General features: G+C 52.3%; 1 protein-coding gene across 1 annotated transcript in view; it reads left to right on the plus strand.

The window, feature by feature from the left end:
- The first annotated feature begins 8,318 nt into the window (after nucleotides 1–8,318).
- Nucleotides 8,319–20,453, plus strand: part of EXT1 (exostosin glycosyltransferase 1) — a 156,345-nt gene continuing 144,210 nt past the window's right edge. Inside the window, exon 1 of the mRNA XM_065753655.1 lies at nucleotides 8,319–9,588. Within this exon, the coding sequence (XP_065609727.1) occupies nucleotides 8,645–9,588 (944 nt within the window). The 5' untranslated portion in view covers nucleotides 8,319–8,644. The remainder of the gene's footprint in view (nucleotides 9,589–20,453) is intronic.

Genomic DNA, 20,453 nt, shown 5'->3' on the forward strand with positions numbered 1-20,453 from the left:
GATGTATTATATTAATGCTGTTTGCCAGGGGTGAATTCGGCATACTGCCTATGGAGAGGCACTTCCTTGGCAAACCTCCTGCCTTCACCCATGGGCAAAGCATCTGTCTCCCCTGGTGCTAACCTGACCACAGCTGCTCCTCTCCTCCTCACAGCACAGGGTTAGAGGTGCCATCCTTGACCCCATTTTTTTCTTGCACTGCACTGCTTACAGAATTTAGGTTTTTTGTGAACTTGCCCTGAGCCCAATCGATCTGTTTAAATGGGTACAAAGGGCCCAAGGGGGCCACGGGGACAACTCACTGATGTTGATTTAGCAGAGTGATGGAGTGGGGCTGGAGGACCAAAGGTGGGCTCACAGTTGCTGATCTCAGCATAACTGAGCACAGGCGACCAGCCCCATCCCACCTGGGGTGGTCACTACTTTGGAGCAGCTTTGCCAGGCTCGGCCATGTCCCCAGAGCTGGTGAGGCAGCAATGTCCCTGTGTGACAGCACTGGAGAGGTGACAGCCTTTAGAAGGAACAACGCTGGGGCTGAAGACACAGCCTTCCTGAAGCAGCATGTCTGACCCCAGCCTTGGCTGAGCAGGAGAAGCTCCAAGTGAGCTTGCTTCCTCTCAAATGCCCACATGGAGTTTTCCATCAGGTCTAGTTGTTTTCAATGACACTGAAGTTGAATTATTACAACCTCTGCCCGTGGATGAGAGCTGCAGCAGTTTCCAGGGCTCATTTACAAAAGGGGTTGGAAAAGTTATTTCAAGTCAACAGCCTACACTGCTGTAGTAGTTATCTGAACAGGTGGGGACTGGGGGAAGGAGGGACATTAGCCAGATGGTGAATCATAAGCTAATCAGATTGCCACCCATGTTTGCACCAAAGGGAAAAAAAGTGGTGCACGAACACACCACACATTGCCAGCATCAGAACTGACTCGGCAGTGGCCCAAACTTCTGCTGGGCTTTGCTGGCTGTGCTCCTGTTGGGTACAGGGCTCTCTGGGAGCCACCAGAGTCTTGCTGTGCTCTGATGGGCCATCACTGTGTTGTGCTTCCTCTGCATTTCTGCTCTGTACGAGGGGGGAATGAGCCACAGCCCCCAGCTCCTGTGGGACACTGGCAATCCCCAGCTGGAGCTCTGGGCTGGAGCAAGAGGAATCTTTGGGTACTGGAGAGAGGTGGGTCATGGAGCTGGTCCTTGCCTCTTCCAAAAGCTGAGCAAAGAAAAGGAAACAGACTCTTGAGTGGGGTCTGTTGTGACAAGGCAAGGGGAAATGTTTTCAAACTAAAAGAGAGGAGATTTAGACTGGATAGAAGGACAAGTTTTTTTTACAGTAAGGGTGGTGAGACTCTGGGACACGTTGCTCAGAGAGGTGGTGGATGCTCCGTTCCTTCAGACACGCAAGGTCAGGCTGGATGGGCTCTGAGCAACCTGATGGAGCTGTAGGTGCCCCTGCTCGTTGCAGGGCAGTTGGACTACATGGCCCTCAAGGGTCCCTTCCAACTTAAAGGGCTCTAGACTCTGTGAAGAACCATGCTGTAGCCAAGGGCTGGTCTGCACCGCCCAGGCACCTCCTCACAGAGTGCAGCCACCGGGCACTCCCTGGAAAAAACAAAACAAAACAAAAAAACCCAAACACATAGACTTAAGAGGATTAAAACTAAAATCAAATTACAATGACACTGTTGAAACTCCATTGATGTCGCTGGAATTCCTCATGCCTTACAGCAGTGAGAAGAAAATCAGACCTAAAGTGCTGAGGCTGCTGGCAGCTGCTTGCCTGTTTGTGTGTGCAGTGGAGAAAAGTGCTTGTTTGGTGCTGATTGCAGACTACAGAATAAGAGCAATTTCTCATCCCACCTCCACAGAAGCTATTTAAATAGTTCTACACCCACTTCAAAAGATGCTCAGTTAGAAAGGGAGTAAATCTGGAAGTTATCACTCCTTGAAGGAAGGAGAACCAACAAACAGGCTCTGTTCAGGCTGCTGGCGCTCTGGGGGAGCTCTTCCAATGAAGCCAGACAGCTGCAGAGACAGTGTGTGCTCCTGCAAAGAGCCCTGAATGCCACCTCGAAGATGCTTCAGTGCTGCTGGCTGAGCCTGGCTGCATGCAGGACGTTGGATGTGAATGGCACAATGCATGCTCTGGTGGTGCAGGAGGGCAGGAACAGCTGGCACAACCTTAGGACAGCACAGGCAGAGCACTGAGCAGAGCAGTGATTTGAATAGCAACACTGGGGGTATGACTGTGCCACGTGCAGCCATGTGCCTCCTCCCCTCCTTGGGGATTCAGTGAAATGCAGTAAGCAGTGCTTTCTAGCTCCTTTTCAAACTGGCAGTGGGCATTTAACCCATGGTGTAGCAGCTGAGGATGAGGACAGTGCATGTTTCACCAATTTCTGTCTGTGCCACAGCCAGCATGGTGTGCTGCACAGCTGCCCATGCCAAGGGACATCCAGGCACTGGGAGCCTGCCTGGCCCCACCACGTTACATTTTCACAGTCATGGAACCATTTGAGCTGGAAGAGACCCTTAAAGGCCTTCTAGTCCAAGTGTCCTGAAATGAACAGGGACACCTACATCTCAATCAGGATGCTCAGAGCCCAGCCCAGCCTGAGCCTACATGTCTCCATGGATGGGGCATCCACCACCTCCCTGGGCAACCTGTTCCAGTGCCTCACCACCCTTACTGTATTTTTTTTCCTTATATCCACTCTAAATTTCTCCTCTTTTAGTTTGAAACCATTTCTTCTTGTCCAAACCCATACACTGGTGGGTTTCAGGTGCTGCCGAATTTGGCTGCACCCAAAGACCTAATGACGATGGATGTATGCACTAAAACCACAGAACCTGCCCTGAGGAATCCATGAAACACTACCGTCACAGCTAGCACAGCCATCCTGCTCTGTCCCGAAACCTGCCTCACCTCACAGTGAGCTCAGGAAAGCCAGCACAGCTCTGTTGTGAGATTAGTAACTCAGCATTACAAAGCCTCTGGTCTTACTGTCTGCTCCATGTCACTGCAAGTCAGTGCCTGAATGGCTGTCCCTCCATCCCACCTGAAATCCTCATCTCCTTAGCAAAGGGCAGTTATGTTTTTCCTTAAAAATAAACTAATTATAAAACCAAAGTCAGTTTCTCAACATTCAAATAGCCTCTGTAACAACCAATTATTTCTGAGGACACAAGAAACAGCTGTTGCGGTGCTGAAGCTCCAACAGTTACATCTCGGCTATTTAAATGGGTAAGAGTTGATATTTTTATTCCCATGTGATATTACCAAGACATGATAAACAACCATAATGTTAGTATTAATTTGTGGAGCAAAGATCACTCTAATTTGCTCCAAGCTGAGGAATAATTGTAATGCGTTATTATCATTGCACAAATTACTATTTGAAAGTGTGCCTTGTTTTTGCCTCATTGCCCACCCCCCCCCCCAACACACACACACTTTGTTCTTTTTTGATGAAGCAACACAACCCCAAGGCAAAGGCTGAGCTGAGGCACAGTAAGCCAGCCTTCAACCTTCAAAGAGCAGGGAGTGGACATCAGAAAGGTCTTACAAAGTTGAACCCGGTGCTACCAAGGGCTGAGTAACTGGAGGCTGCTTCCATTAGGAGGTGGAGAAATATCACCAAGGAGTCAGTGCCTCTCCCACAGCTCTCAGAGGAGGGGTTTTGCTAAGAGCTCCTGCGTGTGCATGAAGAATCATAGAACATCCCGAGTTGGAAGGGCCGCACAAGGATCAGGAAGCCCAGCTCCTGGCTCCACAAAGGACCACCACAAATTCAAATCCTGTGTCCGAGAGTGTCGTCCAAACACCTCCTGAACTCTGGCAGCTTGGGGCCCTGCCCACTGGGCAGCCTGTTCCAGCACCCAGCTCAACTCACCCGAAATGGGATCTGTGGGTGCTCAGCACCCATGAGGACCATGCTGCATTCCTTCAGGCTCCTCACGCAGAACCAGCCTGTGACTCCAGGCCCTTGTAAGGTTGTCTCAGCTCTTTGGGAATCCTGGCTGCACTTGGTCATGGACAAGCGCGTCCACACCACAAAGGCTGGCAGTCAGAGCTAATTAAGCAATGGGTGACACAACTTAATGGCACACACGCCTATCATTGAGACTTTTCAAGTATCTCAGCTGCTCTGTGCTCTGATACTGCTTTTCTTCCAAGGATCACAACACACTCGACAGCAGTGATAAATCATTCACAGTGTCCTGTCAGCCAGAGAAGCACCATCAGCCCCTCTCAGCAAGAAACCCAAGGCCTGCAGACAGCCTAATGGCACAATTAGCCCAGGTGGGGCTGAGACAGAGCTTAGCACTTCTCAAGGTGGAAGAAAAAAAAGAAAAAAAAGGGACAGGTCAGACCAGTGAGAGCTGGGTACTTTAGCAAGTCTACAACCCCACAGAGAGTTAGATTTACTAAGAGGTGTAGGAGCCAGGTAATTCTCATGGGGTAGTAAGGCATGGAGGAGTAACACATAGAGATGCTCAGCTTGCTGTGGCCAGGGAGAAGTGCATCCTCCCTGAGTTGTGGGAGGATTTTCACAGAATCACAGAACTGTAGGGGTTGGAAGGGACCTCCAGAGATCATCGAGTCCAAGCTCCCTGCCAAAGCAGCTCCCTAGCCCAGGTTGCACGGGTAACTGTCCAGGTGGGCCTTGAACATCTCCAGGGAAGACTCCACCACCTCTCTGTGCAGCTGTGCCAGTGCTATGTCACTGCACTGTGAAGAAGTTCCCACACACGTTTGTGTGGAACTTCCTATGCTTCAGTTTGTGACCATTTCCCCTTGTCCTATTGCCACACACTGCTGAGAAGAGTCCAGCCTCATCCCTTTGCCTCCTGCTCCTTAGATATTTATAGTCATGGATCAGATCCCCTCTGAGTCTTCTTTTCTCAAGGCTGATCACACCCAAGTCTCTCAGCCTTTCCTCATAAGGGAGGTGCTCCACATCCTTTATCATCTTTGTGACCCTCCGCTGGACTCTTTCCAAGAGATCTCTGTCTTTTTTGTACCAGGGAGCCCAGAACTGGACACAATACTCCAAGTGGCAGAGTAGAGGGAGAGGATCACCTCCCTTGATGCACTGGCCATGCTCTTTTTAATGCACCCTAGGATGCCATTGGCCTTCTTGGCCACCAGGGCACACTGCTGGATCATGGCCAATCTGTCATCCACCTGGACACCCAGGTCCCTCTCTACAGAGCTCCTTTCCAGCAGGTCATCCCCCAGCCTGTACTGGTGTATGTGGTTAACCCTCCCTGGGTGCAAGACTCTTCACTTGCTCTTTCCTCCTACTGGAGGCTTACTGTGGTCCTGACAGAATTTGACCCCAGGCAGATTCATGGCACTATGGGGTGTGTAACAGGGGTACCGAAGCCAGGGCATTAGCCTGAAGTAGCTCCTCCAGTGTCAGCTTGGTGAAAAATGATGCGTGCATTGACATGTGAACTAAAACACAGGAAACTAGGGGATGCTCAAGTGATGGAGGTACTTTAATCCTGCTGATCTGTTCACAAGGAGCCACAGCAAAGCAGATTCAGTTGGACAGTCTCATAGGTGTCACTCCTAGTCTCCTATGCAGGCTAACACTTTAAGTACAGTTACTGGATTAAAAAATAAGGGGTTTAGTTAGAGGTGAGAGCATGACAGCATTTCCTCTTCTATTTTACATGGATTTCAATCCAAGAAGTATTTTCCAAGACCCAAAATTGAGCTCTAGATGGAGAAACATCAAATGTCCACTGGGTCAGTGAGAGATATGACTTAGCAGGTACAAGGAAGGCACATCCAAGCGTGCAATGCAGTCAGGAATTTTTACATAAGGAAGGTGGAAGGTACTATGGACTTCATGATCAAGCAGTCAGGTGGTGGCTGAGAAGGGAACTCTGCAATTATGGTTTGTAGGCACCACAGCCTGCAGCCAGTCACCAGAAGGAAGACCCAAGAAGAGCCCTCTCTGATTCACCTCTTTAAGTCTGGCTCAGGGTAACTAGCACACACTGGTCGGGTGGGAGAGCGCAAAGGGTGAAGGAGCAGGGGCAGAAGGGCCTGCAGAGCTCGGAAGGTTGCAGCCAGGCCTGCTAGTCCTGCCTGTGGTGCCCTCAACAGTGAGCTAATAGTCGGCTCGTAAAGACAGCCTTAAGAAATAGCAGTGGTCGCCACAGCTTTACAGCTCCACTGGGGGCACACACACATCTCCCCAGGTGCATCTTGCCCAGTGCCATGCCATCCAGGCCGACTCACAGCCACAATATAGCACAGGTGGGGCAACAGCAATCCACAGAGGTTTATTTCTCTGTGTTGCAAAGCGACATCATTACTGCCTGCGTCCAAATCCAGATATTTTAAAGCTTAAGTCTTTATTGCAAAGCTGGTAATGGCTTCAGCACCTCCAGCATGGCACAGTTCCTCAGGAAGCCCAATGCCTTTCGTGTCCTTCCTGTGGTGGGGAGGAGCTCCTCCATGCCATGGAATCACTGGCACCTGATCCTCAAAATCCGCTTGCAGCAGTCCCTGGCACAGGCAGTGCAGCTCACAGGCTGCTTTCTGTTTGAAACCAGTCTCCGGAGGCTTAATTTGCAGACAGTAATGGGATTCCATCTTCCTGCACTTGACAGAAGGTGCCTCTGCGAGCAGCCCGAGTTCACCTTTCAAGAAGCTGACCTCTTTTTCTTCAGCAGCATCCCAGTTTCGGTATGTGGGCTGTGACAAACATTGTAAGGAAGGCTTACAGGGTTTATTACCACATTAATATTTAATCCTGCTTCCTCGCTATCACATCCCAGGCCAAAACTTCTGCCCCCAGACCCAAATCTCTGCCAGCCATCAGTAACGCTTCACTCCAGGAACATGAAATTTTCTTACCATTCTCACACCTTTCTTCTACCTCAAACCCCAGCCTCCTTCCTTCGGCAGCCCTCCTGCCGAATGAGTTACTTTGGAAGGGCACTGTCTTCTCTCAGCTCCAGCTGCAGACCCAGCCCCACTCACTGCCAGCAACATGCCCTCCACGGCAGGTTCTCCCTTCCCTTGGGGAAGAGGCACCGTGCCTCCTACACATGCCGTTTCTGCTCAGCTCTGCAGAAGTGGAGTAGGACAAGAACACACAACAAGAGCCCCGAGGCATGAAACAGCACGGGGTCCCCACACTTGGTGGCTGAGGTAGTTATATCTATCTACCTGGAAGGCAATCGCCCCTCACGTTACTTCCCATGCACGGACAAGGCTGCATCAAACAGGGCTCCTGGCCGTGCTCCTGCCTCGTCCCACAGCCCTGCCCTGGGATTTGTCACAGAGGGATTTGCCTGCGGGAAAATAAGGCTCTCCCAGCACACCGTGCTGCCAATCGCTGCACCAGGTGCCAAGAAGCAGGAGCACAACCCTACAGCTGGAGGGATGTTCAGCGGCTGACAGCTCCCTTCAGCTGAAGGCATTTGGGTGCCCGCTTGCACTAAGCTCGGCGGTAGCAGAGGGCAGTGCGGGCAGCGAACACAGCCCAGCACCGCTCACCCAATGGCCCTGGGGCAACCGCTCCGCAGCCAGACTGTTTCTTTTCGGATATATTTTGCTTTATCTCTTGCCCCCGGTTCTCGGGTCCAGCTCCGAGCGCCTGTTGCCAGCCCCCGGTGCCGGCTCGGCAGGGGGCAGCAGCAGCGGGGATAGGTCAGCCCCAAGCAGGCCCGAGCCGACCCCAGGAACGGCGTGAAGCGGGCGGGGCTGCCGAAGTCTCCCAGCCCCACGGGAACCTCAGCACGGAGGAGGGGGAGTCTCGGGATCCTAACGACCCCAGCGCGGTACCCGGAAACGTCCACCCACCCGTCCCCGCCCGGCGGGCGCCTTATGAATGGGTGCAGCGGAAGCCCCGCCCCCCCGGACGTGACGCCCCGCCAATGGGGGCGCGGGGCTGCGTGGCTGGATGAGGTCAGCGCGGCCGGGCCGGGGCGGGGGCGGCGTGCGGGGGGACGGCTGAGGCGGGGGTCGCGGCCCGCGGGCGGGCGGACGGGCAGGCAGGGCGCGGGGCTCGGCCGGCCGCGGCCCGGGGTAGGCGGGAGAAGAGGGGCGGGGAAGGAGGAGGAGGAGGAGGAGAAGGAGGCGGCGAGAACCGGGAGCAGCCGCATCCCGGGGGCCGCGAGGCGAGGAGCGAGAGGCGCCGGGGCCGGGCGGGGTGCGCCGGGCGATGCAGGGCTTCGTCAGGCTGCGGCGCGGCGCACGCCGCCTCTGAGCGCTGCGGCCGCCCCGCCGGGCCGGCAGCCGGCGGCGGAGAGGGGAGGGCGGGAGGGCGGGAGGAGGGCGGGAGCGTGGCGGAGGAGAGGGCCGGGGAGGCGGGAGCGGGGCTGCCCCGGTGCCCGCCCCGCGCGGGGGGCCGGGCCCTGAGTGCATGCGGGGCGCCCCGCCGGGCCGCCGCCGGCCCGCCGCCGCCCGCCGCCCCTGAGAGAGCGGCGGCGAAAAGTTGCGGCGGTCGCCCACATGCGCAGCCCCAGCCCGCGGCTTGGGGAAAGGCGCCGAGCGGAGGTGGGCGAAGAGAGTTTGAAGTGTTTGCCGGCGGGAAGATGGCGGACCGGAGCTGAGAGCGGCGCCCGGCGAACTCGGGCCGCCCCCGCCTTCCTCCGCGTACCCCCGGACCCCCGCCGGACACATGCAGGCCAAAAAACGCTACTTGACGCTGCTCTCCGCCGGCACCTGTCTCGCCCTGCTGCTCTACCTCGGAGGCGTGCAGCTGCGGGCAGCCCGCGCCCCGCGCCGCGCCTCTCCGCCCGGTAGCGGCCGGCATGGCCCCGGCGCCGAGCGGCCCTGGCCCCGCTTCCCCGACGCGCTGCGGCCCTTCGCTCCCGGCCCCGAGGGCGGAGGAGCCCGCGTCTCCCCCCGGCAGCGGCGGGACGCCAGCGCCGGCCTCTACCGCGGGCGCCGCTGCCGCATGGAGTCCTGCTTCGACTTCGCCCTTTGCCGGAAAAACGGCTTCAAGGTCTACGTGTACCCGCAGCAGAAGGGGGAGAAGATCGCCGAGAGCTACCAGAACGTCCTGGCGGCCATCGAGGGCTCCCGCTTCTACACCTCCGACCCCAGCCAGGCGTGTCTGTTCGTGCTCAGCCTGGACACGCTGGACCGGGACCAGCTCTCCCCACAGTACGTGCACAACCTCCGCTCCAAAGTGCAGAGCCTCCACTTGTGGAACAACGGGAGAAATCACTTGATTTTTAATTTATATTCCGGCACCTGGCCCGACTACACCGAGGACGTGGGTTTCGACATCGGGCAGGCCATGCTGGCCAAAGCCAGCATCAGCACCGAGAACTTCAGACCCAATTTTGATGTTTCTATTCCGCTCTTTTCTAAGGATCACCCTAGGACAGGAGGGGAGAAGGGATTTTTGAGGTTTAACACCATCCCTCCTCTCAGGAAGTACATGTTGGTATTCAAGGGGAAAAGGTACCTGACAGGGATAGGGTCAGACACCAGGAATGCCTTATATCACGTCCACAACGGGGAGGACGTTGTCCTCCTGACCACCTGCAAGCACGGCAAAGACTGGCAAAAGCACAAGGATTCGCGCTGCGATAGAGACAACACCGAATACGAGAAGTAAGTGAGCGCCGAAGCCGCGGTCCCGCAGGTGGGGTCGGTGTGTCCGTGGCCGCTCCGCGCAGTGTCGGCCGAGAATCGGTGCCCAGCAGAGTGCCCGTGGCCCTCGGGCAGCGGAGCTGCTGCTGGGGATGCTGAGCACCTGGTGCTCCGCGGGCAGTGCCCCCTCGCAGCCGTGCCCTGGAGCCGGGAGAGTTGGGGCCGAGAGCTCGAGCTGTGTGCCACGGGGCAGTGCCGGGCAGGTTGCTGCCGAGTGTCGCAGCCTCGCGGCTCTTGGCTGGAGCTGACAACGCTGGGCAGAAAGGAGGGAAGGGAAACGCTGTGCTGATGCGCTGCGTGCGAGTGCCTACATCTGTGTGTGAGGATGTGCGAGTGCTGCGAATATGGTTTGTGTTTAGCACTCCGCGTCCTGACTGTCCCCTGTTCTCGTTTCTGCGTTCCGGCAGCGCCGGCTCCCTGTGCCCTTACCTTCCCCTATGCTTTTCAGGTTTGTGTGTACAGCTACTGGGAAAATCGCTTCTTGAGAACTACCTCCAGCTCTGCAGTGCTGATTAAGCTGCATGCAGCCGATCTAAATGCTGACCGGCACCGATCTGCCTGCAGAGTGGATGCACGTGAAGTTTTCCGTGAGAGCAGTTCCCACGTTGCAGGAGGCAGACGCTGAACTGAGCGGAGCTGCGTTGTGCCGTGCAGCCAGCGGCGCGTGGTGGGGCTGCGGGAAGGGCTTTGCGATGCGATGCGCTGCGAGCGCGGGTGGAAACACTCCTGGGGAGGAGCGGTGGAGGAACTCCCATGGCATCTGTGCCGAGCAGAACTTCCCGTTGGCCGCCTGCTTCCCACCGAAAGCGGCCACGGGGGCTGAGGGACTGGTTTGGGAGCACTAAAATGTGGGGCCACCCCGGTAAACGTGCCCTGGAGCAGGGAGGCAGCAGCGAAATGCTGGGCAGGCGGTTAGTGCCACTTTCAGTTGGAAAGCTTTCGGTGCTTGGGGATGGAATGATGCACATGTGGAAAGAATCCAGTGGGGATACAGAGTGAAGAGCAGGAGCAGTGCGTTGATGCTGAGCTGAAGTTGCGCTGTCAGTGACAGGGGTCCCTTGGATCTCCCTGGGGGTGGCATTGAGAGGGCACAGCTGTGGCCTTCAGGTTGTGCTGTTGTTTGGCAGAGGAGGAGCAGACTGAGCCAACTAAAAGTCTGCATTATTTGCTGTGCTTCACGTTGTCTGCTTGTCACAAAAACAAACACTGGCCATTGTTTGACACGAGTAAGAACTTTTTCTTTCCCCCCCAGCTATAGCATTTGACCTGCTACAACGTAGGGCTCTTTGCTGCCCATTTCTCAGGGCTGAGTGCATGCACAGCCCCCAGAGGTGTGCTGTGCTGCTCACACACGCGGCGTGCTGCCTGCCGGCACACAGCCATGCTGTGCTGCTGGTGGCTTCAGCATTCCCTTGCAACGCTGCCGGGTAAGGCAGGAAGTGAAAAAAGATAGCCAGAAAATGAGGTGACATGAAGAGCTGAGGCAGACTGAACTCCTGGTGTTCAGACGCTGTGCTGAGCGCTTACTGAAACCCCTTGGTGTCTGGTGAGAGAAGCCCTCTGTGGTGCTCTGCCCTGTGCTGCTCAGTGCCAGCTATCTGCTGATGCTCAGTACTGCTTATCCGCTAGGGCACTGACCCCACCTGGAGTTCTGCTGGCTCCATAAACCCAACAAGGTCACATCCTGAGAGCAGGCTGCTCTGCTGGGCGAACGGCTCCAACGTGAGCACCATAAGGGACTCTGCTCAGCCTTCCCAGCACCTGACCGTCAGCGGGGCTGTGGTGCTTGGAAATGTCTCTAAGCTGCACCTCCACTAACCTGAGTAAATTCTGTGGGCCTTGAGTACCACGTGCAGAGTGCGTTCATGGTTTTTTTTCTGCTTGGGTCTAACAGTGAGGTTTTAAGCAGAAAAAGGATAAGTGCTTTCTCCAAGATGCACATAATTGCATATCTGTGTAGGACTGGGAGGGTCACACAGCACCCTGCTGCTCCTGTGCTGCAGCGCTTTGCAGGGCTGAGAGGAGCGTCAGTGCTTTCTCCATGCAGAGCTGGCCCTGATGTGCTGGCTCGATGCGAGGGGCAGAGCTCACTGAGCTGGGTTGACCAGGTGGTCAGATTCTAAAACACGGTGATCTCATGTCAGTGGGTTGGGGAGCGTCCCGTTGCCCTCAGTGCAGTGCAGGCTGTAAGTTACTCGTCATGGAGTTCTGTCTACTGCACAGCATTGAGACTGAGTGAGGTCTGCGTGCGTGCAGGATGTATTCCTTCCTCTCTGGGAATGGACAGAGCCGAGAAAGGTGCCATCCTTACCTGTGGGGAAATGGAAAAGCATCTTCTTTCACTGAGGGGAACGTGAGGATGGCATGTGTGTGATTCCCTGTCCCTGAATAGTATTGAGAGATCCCTCTGTATGCTACAGCTAATGAATTTGCATCCCAGTTATGCAGCTCAGCAGATAAAGCAGACCAAAAGGAAATGCGTTATTATGATGAGACTACTAGCAAGCAGAACTTAGAGGAAAACAAAGAAAACCTCTGTTTTTTCCACGGTGCCTTTGGCTCCATCAAAGTCAGACTTTGCCACCAGCTCTGAAACCATTGGACTTAACCAAATTCCTGCTCAGGAGGACTTTAGCTTTGAACTTTCCGTTTCACGAAGGGTTAAGCGAGCAAGCAGCGCTGCTAAAGTTTGAAGACAGCCTCTTAAATATTTAATGACAGTCTAAATATATACATATGTACAGCGTGTTTTAAACAAAGGCAGAATTCATGTACAGGCTTAACTGGTTCCAAATAATTATTTTTTGGAAGGTAATATAAATAGCTATGGATACGGAAAGCAATTGTAGCATGCGATAATTTAATCAAGGCAGATGCATGGATTCACACCAGAGCAGGGATCTTTCTAGGGGAGTAAATAGTGCTGTCTGCAGCGTTCCCCTGATGGCTGTGCAGCCCTGCCTTCAGAAAATGGGGCTCGTAACAGGGAGGCGTGCACAGATGTAAGGACTCATTGTTCAATGTCCTTATACCTGGATCTGAGCAGGGTAGCTGAAGTGGATATCAGTAATGAAATGATGGGGGGAAAAAAACAAAACAGATAATGAACAGAATCAAAGAGAGGAGGAAGGAGAAGAGAAAGGTAAGCACAATTTTTTGGACAGCTGTGAACTTTCTCATGGTGGTTCAGAGCTAGTGTAGCTAGGCATTCTTCATCAACTTAATGCTTTACAAGCAGTTAGTGCTCGGGAAGTGTGTGTAGTATGAGACCAAAAAGAAAGCTGTGGGACAGTATGGCATGGGACTGCAAGAGAAGGCTGAGGGCTTGTGGTGAGGAGTGGCTGCCCTCAGACCTGCTTGGGTACTGGCAGAAAGCGTGCTCATATCTGGGACAACCCTGCAGGGTGCAAGAGGACCTCCAGTGGGGTTGTGTGGGGTGTTATGGGGAAAACACCCAGCCAGACGTGTGTGTGGATCCTTTCTGTAATCCCTGGTGCGCTGTAGGTTTACCTGGTGTGCACTCTACTGGTGAAACGTGTGTCAATCACAACTGCACCTCCTACCATAAAAGCATTGTCCTGAGCAAAGGTTACAGGGATGTGCAGTGAGCACACAGTGGGAAGAAAAGCAATTGCAGTTTTGTTTCATCCCCACCAAGGATTATGGAAAAAAAAAAAAAAAGAGAAGTGCCGGGTGCTAGGGATGAGTGTGCAGCTCACAAGGCTGGCACAGCAACATGCAGGAAGGCTCAGGTGTGCCTGCTGAACATGTGATGAGGATCTTCATGTTGTGCATGTGTGTGCGTGTTTTGAACAAACACAACATTCTTTTTTTCAACATCTTGAGCTTCAGTGCATTGTATTAAAATGTGAAGGTACGTGCCGGCCCCCATCGTGGAATGAATTGTTTTCAGAATTCCTGATACGATGTTAGAGGTCAGCTTTTATGCAGCTATTCAGGACAGGGCTGGGAAGTGTCTGTGCTGTCTGTCTGGAACAGATCTGACCCTGAGACCGGTGAGCTGAGCTGGGACAGAACTGGCCCACGGATCCCAGATATCACCCATCTGCTTCTGGGGCTTGGGTGAAACTCAAGAACTGCTGAGAGACCTTGGGTGCTTTCCCAGAGTGTCTTGGCTCCTGCAGAGACCTATCCCCATCAGACTGCTTTTTTATTTTTGTATCAATTTTCAAGAAACTGGAAATAAGCCTGTTCTACAATGCCTTTATTCCAAAGAGCAGTAAGCAGGTAAGTAACAAAGCTCCCCCGCCTCAGCACCCCTTGGTGAAGCACAACATTTGTTGCAGCACGTTCCTCCCGCTGCTCAGCGCATATCGCGGTGTCCTAACGTGCCTGACTGGGCCGGATGGGAAAAGCTGTGTGTTCCCAGGCAGGGTGCAATGCACGTGTGTTGCCTCACAGCCCCAAAAGGCAGCAAGGTAAGGACAGTACTTGTCACTGCTGCATGCCGTTAGGGGACACTGTGCTGGCACCCTGCAGGTGTGCGGTGTCCATCTGTCCCACGTGCTCCAGTGCCTGTCCATCCTGCAGAACATGTGGCTGCTTGCACAGGGTCACACACTCTGCCCGCGGGTGCATCCAGTCTCCTTCCTAACTGGGTGATTAAGCTTTCTTGTGGGGTGAGTTATTATTATAATTGCTGGCTCCAGGCTTTTCTACATCGCTTCTGTCAAGCGTCTAACCCGAGGCTCTGCGGTGACAAACTGTTGCAGCAGGTGGCTGGTCTGGTCCTTTTTCTGTAGGCAGAAATGTAGGTGTTGCAGGATAATTTACTGGTAAGCAATTATCACTGTGTGGCAGTAGAACAGAACTCAAACAAAAAAATGGCTCACGCCATCGTTTCCATGTTACGCAGAATGAAACGTGGAACAGGCGGTTGGCACTTGGGTGAACCCAACCCGACACTGAGCTGAAAGTCATGATTCCAGCACAGACTGGGACCAGCCGTGCCCTAGCAAGGTGTCTGCAGCGAAGTTCATATCAGGTTGGATAGCAGGAAATATTTCTTCTGAGAAAGAGGGATGAGGTATTGAAGCAGGCTGCCCGGGAGGATGTGGAGTCACTGTTCGAGAAAAGAGTAAGTGGTGCTTTGAGAGATGTAGTATAGTGGTGTGGAGGTGGTGAGTTGATGGCTGGACTAGGTGATCTTAGGGGTCTTTCCAGCCATAATGATCCTTTGATTTTAAGGATGTGCTGCCCATGCCCTGCATCTGCCCCAAGGGAAGGATGAATGTGCACAACTACGTATCAACGCTGGGGAAGTTGCTGCATCCAACCTAGTGTTGGAAGATCAAGCTGAGACTTGGGTTTCAGTTTGTTTCCACTGGAAATAATCCTTTTGGCCCACATACAGCCTTGGAACAGTCCACTGGAGAGGAAAACAGCAGCCGACTGCGAGAGGGAAGTAAATGAGACTGGTGGGCACAAAACACTTATTTACTCAACAGATGTGAGTCAAGAGAATGTGCTGTAATCTGATGATTTCTGGAGTATTATCTGTGATTGCTTTCCCTTTCTCACTGTGAGGTTTCTTTCAGCAAATCCACAGAGTTCTGTGGTCTTCAGTAAACACACCGCTGTAATACCCAGAGGGAAGCAGTCGGTGGGCACGTGGATAACTGGAAGCAACGGCCGCATCCTGCCCAGTGGCTTATTTCTCAAGGACTTGGCTGTAGCTGGGGGATGATGCAAGACGCATATTCCTGTCCCGTGTCGTAGGGAGATGAGTTCAGCACACAGGAATGTGTAACTTTAGGTTATATTTAAGGCTCTGCAGCTTTCCGGGATACTTAGTGTCTCAGGGCACATGGGTATCCTAGCCAGCCCACACTTCCTGCTGTGCTGGGGGGCTGCAAGTCCAAGGCAGAGCATGCTGGGGGTGCTACTTTCTTCTGTGTGTGGAGCAGACTGCCACTCCTGACAGCTTGAACTCCTGCACTGGGAGAGGCTGAGGAGGATGCTCCGAGCAGTCCTCGTCCTGGGATTGCAGTGGGATGAGAGATGGGCATGCTGGGGCTGTGCAGAGGAGCCTAGCTGGAGGAATGAATTCAAGATGAGAACAAAAGAGAGATTTGTTTCACATGAGGAAAGAGAAGTAATGCTTTAAGAAACCCAGGCACTTGCTCAGCAGAATTTTGTGCCTAGCTGCTCTGCTGAGGAAGAACCTAAACGAGTGTGTGCAGTTAGATGACTTTCAAATGTGATGTGACTTTCTAAAATAGGACTGTGGATGGGAATAAGGAAACTTAACGTCAAGCCACTTGCAGAGAACGGGGCTCCTCAATAGTGAGAGGAAGGAGGTGCTATCTTCTCTGGACACCACGCAAAAACTTTTCCTTTTTCAGGTTTCATGGGCCACGGTGTATGGTCAGTTTCAGTATGTGAACCCTTTGGTTCCCGTTGCTTGCTTTGGACAGCTCCAGGTGCCATTCCTCCCCCAGGTGCTGAGGCACTGCCAGTCCTGGTGCCACTCTGCAGTGCCACAGAGGAGTCTGCAGAGCTGCCCGTACTGAAGTGGACTTCCTTCCCCCTGGTTTCTGTTCCTGAGATAGATGAAAACAAAATAATTCCTATGTTCCTAAGTGAATTTCCCGTTTGTTCACGTTTTTTTTCACTAATAAACTCTTTGTGTTTGTGAATGAAACAGAATTAGGGCCAATTTAGTTGATTGGCTGCAAAACAAAAGTATTCAGTGCTAAGAATGGGAAATGAGAAGGCCTTGCTGAAATGTTACTTCTTTGCATAATTGTAACAGATGATAATTATACAGCTAGGCGTTCGCGGCGTGTTGCCTGTAAGCACGGTCAGAAGTGTGTGGCTGCTCCCTGGCGATCCCGGCGCGGTCGGCAGGACGCTATGCTGCAGGCGACGCAGCTCTGTTCCCCTCCCACCAAATTAGTGCTGCTCGATGCGGCCGTGTCAGCCCATGGACACAAATCAATGCGATCCATCACTGCTCGGCTCCTCAGCGCAGCGCTGATGGCTGCACGTGACACACGTGGAAGGTGTGTGCTGGAATGTTTGCAGGGAGGCACGGGGGGCCTTGTCCCGTGGTGCTCATTTCTTCGAGGCTGCAGATGAGTGTGGACGTCCATCCATCACACATGTCCAACCTTGTGTCGTGCTTGGGCTGCACTGGGTGAGGAGGAATTGTCTAGAGCTGCATCTGCAAAGGTTGCTCTGAAAGTGATGCCTTTTAATTATTTCCATGGAAACTACAACAGGTACGAAGAGCACAGGAACGATGTTTAATAGAGCAAATTCTCAGCTATGAAACACAGTCACCACTATTAGCTATGCATTTTCATCAGTGACGAACAAGTCTGCGGAGGTGTCTTGTTCACTGTGCTCACATCCACTGTGTTTGCTGAGCGTTTATGGAGACCATTGATGAATGTCAATAAGTGCAGTTTTTTCTGCATGAGGGAATTTGGTGACACACCTTTGCTTCATAGGCACTCCTGTGGCAGATGGCATTCTGTCACCTGCCCCTCTGCTGCCATCTGTTGCACGGCAGCAATACGGAACGGGACATTTGTGGGAAGGTTCAGCCTCTACTGCTGTAACAAAAGCATTGCTTCTGACATCACGAGCCAGCATAATAGCATAGGAGGCATTACTTCCAGAACAGCCCTCAAAAAATATATAATAAAGTTCACGTGTGTAAGTAACAAAATGTATTTTAATTTTTTTCTTTCTTAATTTAGACACTTGAAGAAGGGAGCAATAAAACTAGTGGGATATCTGACCCTGTTTTTGTGGAAGTACTGTGTCAGGCTGGAGCAGTGGCAGTGGTTGCAGTCCGTGGTGAGTTCTCAGCGTGCTCACCACACAATTGTTGATCACAAATGCATGCATGGCAAGAAGTGATGCCATGAGTGAGGAGTGACTGTGGGGTGAGGGGGATTTCTCTCTGGCTTATAAAAGGTTGGTTGAGAGACGTGGGCCAGGTTTTGATTAGCACTCTGTACATTCCATTTGAAAATTTGCAGGTAATGTTTTTATATTGATTGGAGTTGCAAACAAACCAAAGAATTGATGATTTTTATGCAGTCTTGAAACCTGTTCTCAAATTCCTCTGTCAAAAGTGGAAAGTACAGCTGCCTGTTTTTTGCTGTTCGGAGGCCTGTGTTTAACCAGCGTATCAAAATGATAAACTTCCTTGCCATGAGCTGCAGTGTATCCTGGTCTCAGCCCAGCTGGGCTAGCAGTGCCCAGTGTGCTGCTGGTGCTCGGTAACAGTTGTGTGCCCAGGCATGGCCCCTCTATGGGGCAGAGGCAGAGTTGCTGGCATAATGATGGAGGGCAGGGCACGGCTGCAGTGCTGTCAGCAGGGCATGGGTTGGGGGTTGGTCGTGTCTGTTGTATGTGATTGCCTAAAGAATTGCAGCTGTATGACCCAAAGGCTGCTGGCCTGCTGGGAGCACTGCCGGATGAGTGTGACTGTATATGCTGGATCCAGGAACGTGGATGGGAGTGCAACTGCAAACCCGAAGTAAGGGGAAGCTGTGGAAATCCTCTGCCCCTGTGGGATGCCTCTCCTGCTGCTGCACAGAGAGGTGGTGGAGTCTTCTCTGGAGATGTTCAAGACCCGCCTGGACAGTTACCTGAGCAACCTGGTCTAGGGAGCTGCTTTGGCAGGGGGGTTGGACTCGACGGTCTCTAGAGGTCCCTTCCAACCCCTACAATTCAGTGTTTCTTGCAGGTTCCTGAATTTACAGCTGGAAATGTGCACAGGAAGCAGGTTAGCATGGCTCCCCTGGCCACGCTGGCTGGTGTGACCCTGCTGGATGCTAGGCTGAGCCAGCACCAAGCTGGCAAACTCACAGCTGCAAGGAGTTTAGTTACAAATCTTGCTTTTCTTATATTCTCCATGCAAAATCTTGACTTCTTCTGAACAGATTTTCCCCTGCCAACAGTGGCAGACGCCTGTCGCAACACAGAATTGCTGGTGCAATTGAGTAGTTCCACGGGTGACTGCTGAAGGCCCATCGAAACTCCCCCTGCTCAGTCTGCCGGGATGAAATCAGAGGCGACCTCTGGAAGTCAGAACCTCTGTCTGGAGGGGAGGACGAGTTTTTGTTTTAATGTCTGGTTCTGTGTCTGAGAAGGTTCGAATGGGTGTGCCTGCTTAGGGACTCAATCAGCTGCTGCAGGAAGATAAACACATAAATGTTTCATCTCCTCGATTTGCCACCAAGCATTGTGCTGGGTGCTAGCAGATTTTTTTAATTAAATATAATTTACCTAATCCCAGTGAGAAACATAATTACAGGGTTCATTTTGTATCCTGCGATTTCAGAATTACTTTATAAAGAAGAATAACATTTCCCCCTGAAGGGCTGTTTGTAAACGAACAAACAAAATGGAAAAGCAAACTCCGCTTCTCTAAAAGTAATAAATCACAGGCAGGAAGCAAAAAAAAAAAAAAAAAAACAGTTTCTAATATGTTGGAGCTGCAGTAAATGCTGAAAATTAATAATTGCTAAGTTGGTGCTGAAAGAGAGTGAATGCATCACGGATTTGAAGAAACACCTGTAGCTTACTGAGTGTCAGCAGATTTTTGCATAAGCAGTAGAAAGCCCTGATCTGCGTGCAGTCTGCAGCCTGAAGATCCAGTGCCACAAAGGACGAGGGAACCACGTGTTGGGGTGAAACCTAAGGTGCTTTGCAAGGTCAGGGTCTGAAATTGCGTGCTAAACTTCTTTAGTTTCTGATCAGAGGGGTTTAAGAAATTCAGGAAGTCATGACTGCGGTCTCAGGGAGAGATTTACTGCGCTGTAAAACCTTTGCACAAGAAGGTACATATGGCTGCTTAAAATAGTTCAGAACAAATAGCAGCCCCTCAGCCTCCCGTTGGCTCTCACACTTTTCGTTCCCCCCTGAAACCGAAAGGTAAGGCTACTGCTTGAACTGTAATGGAATAATATATCAAGTGAGCGATCGCATCAGGCACGGACACTTACCAAATCAGTGAGATAACTGTGAATAACTCTCTAGTTTCAACAATTTGCATGGCCATTAACAATTGATGGGTTTCCCTTGGAACTGCATTATCTGTGGCAGCGGGATCTATTCCTGCGTACCGCTCCTGCATGTTAAGTGCCACCGGATTTCTCGTGAGTAAGAGTAATAAAAATCTGCCAGCAGTGAGGTGACGAGAGCAGGTAGGCATCTTAAGGGGACATTTCTGAAGGTGGGAAGTATTTCAGGCAGCTGTTTGTTTTCATTTCTCTCTCCTCATTCCCTGCTTGCTTTTTTAAATACAGTTCTGCAAATCCTGATGCAGGCTGGCGTTGCCTTTCCCTTTACTACTTGGCATGTTCTCAGTGTGCACGGCTGGCTTTGGCACGTGAATCCATTTAAGAAAGGTTTAAAAGCTGTTTTAGCTTTGGCTTGGCCAAATGAGCTTTCATGCATATTTGACAAAAGATGAGATCTGAGCTAAATTTAGCAGTCCTGGGTTGCTATCTGGCTCTTTCATGGGAGTGATGTTGAAGAGGTGTCAGAGATGTGTTTTTCTGATGAGAATCGTGCCACCATTGCAGTACACACACCACGAGTCCCGTAGTCAGCACTTTCATCTCCAGCTCGCACTGTGTCAGCTCTTGCCAGATTCCTCTGTCAAGTTGGCTTTTTCAGTCCCAGATATCCTCTTTTTACTTCATTTTTGCACGTTCTTCCCCTCTTTCTCCCCCCCTTTCCTTTCATGGTGCTGTTGTTGTGCTAAGATGAAAGTGACTGAATGAAGTGGGGGAGGGAATAGGTGAGCCTCTGGAGGCTGGGGATGCAGCAACACCTGTGGG

This window comes from Cyrtonyx montezumae, unplaced genomic scaffold, assembly GCF_038088225.1.
Source record: "Cyrtonyx montezumae isolate F1298 unplaced genomic scaffold, pur_monq_1.0 scaffold_8, whole genome shotgun sequence".
NCBI lineage: Eukaryota > Metazoa > Chordata > Aves > Galliformes > Odontophoridae > Cyrtonyx > Cyrtonyx montezumae.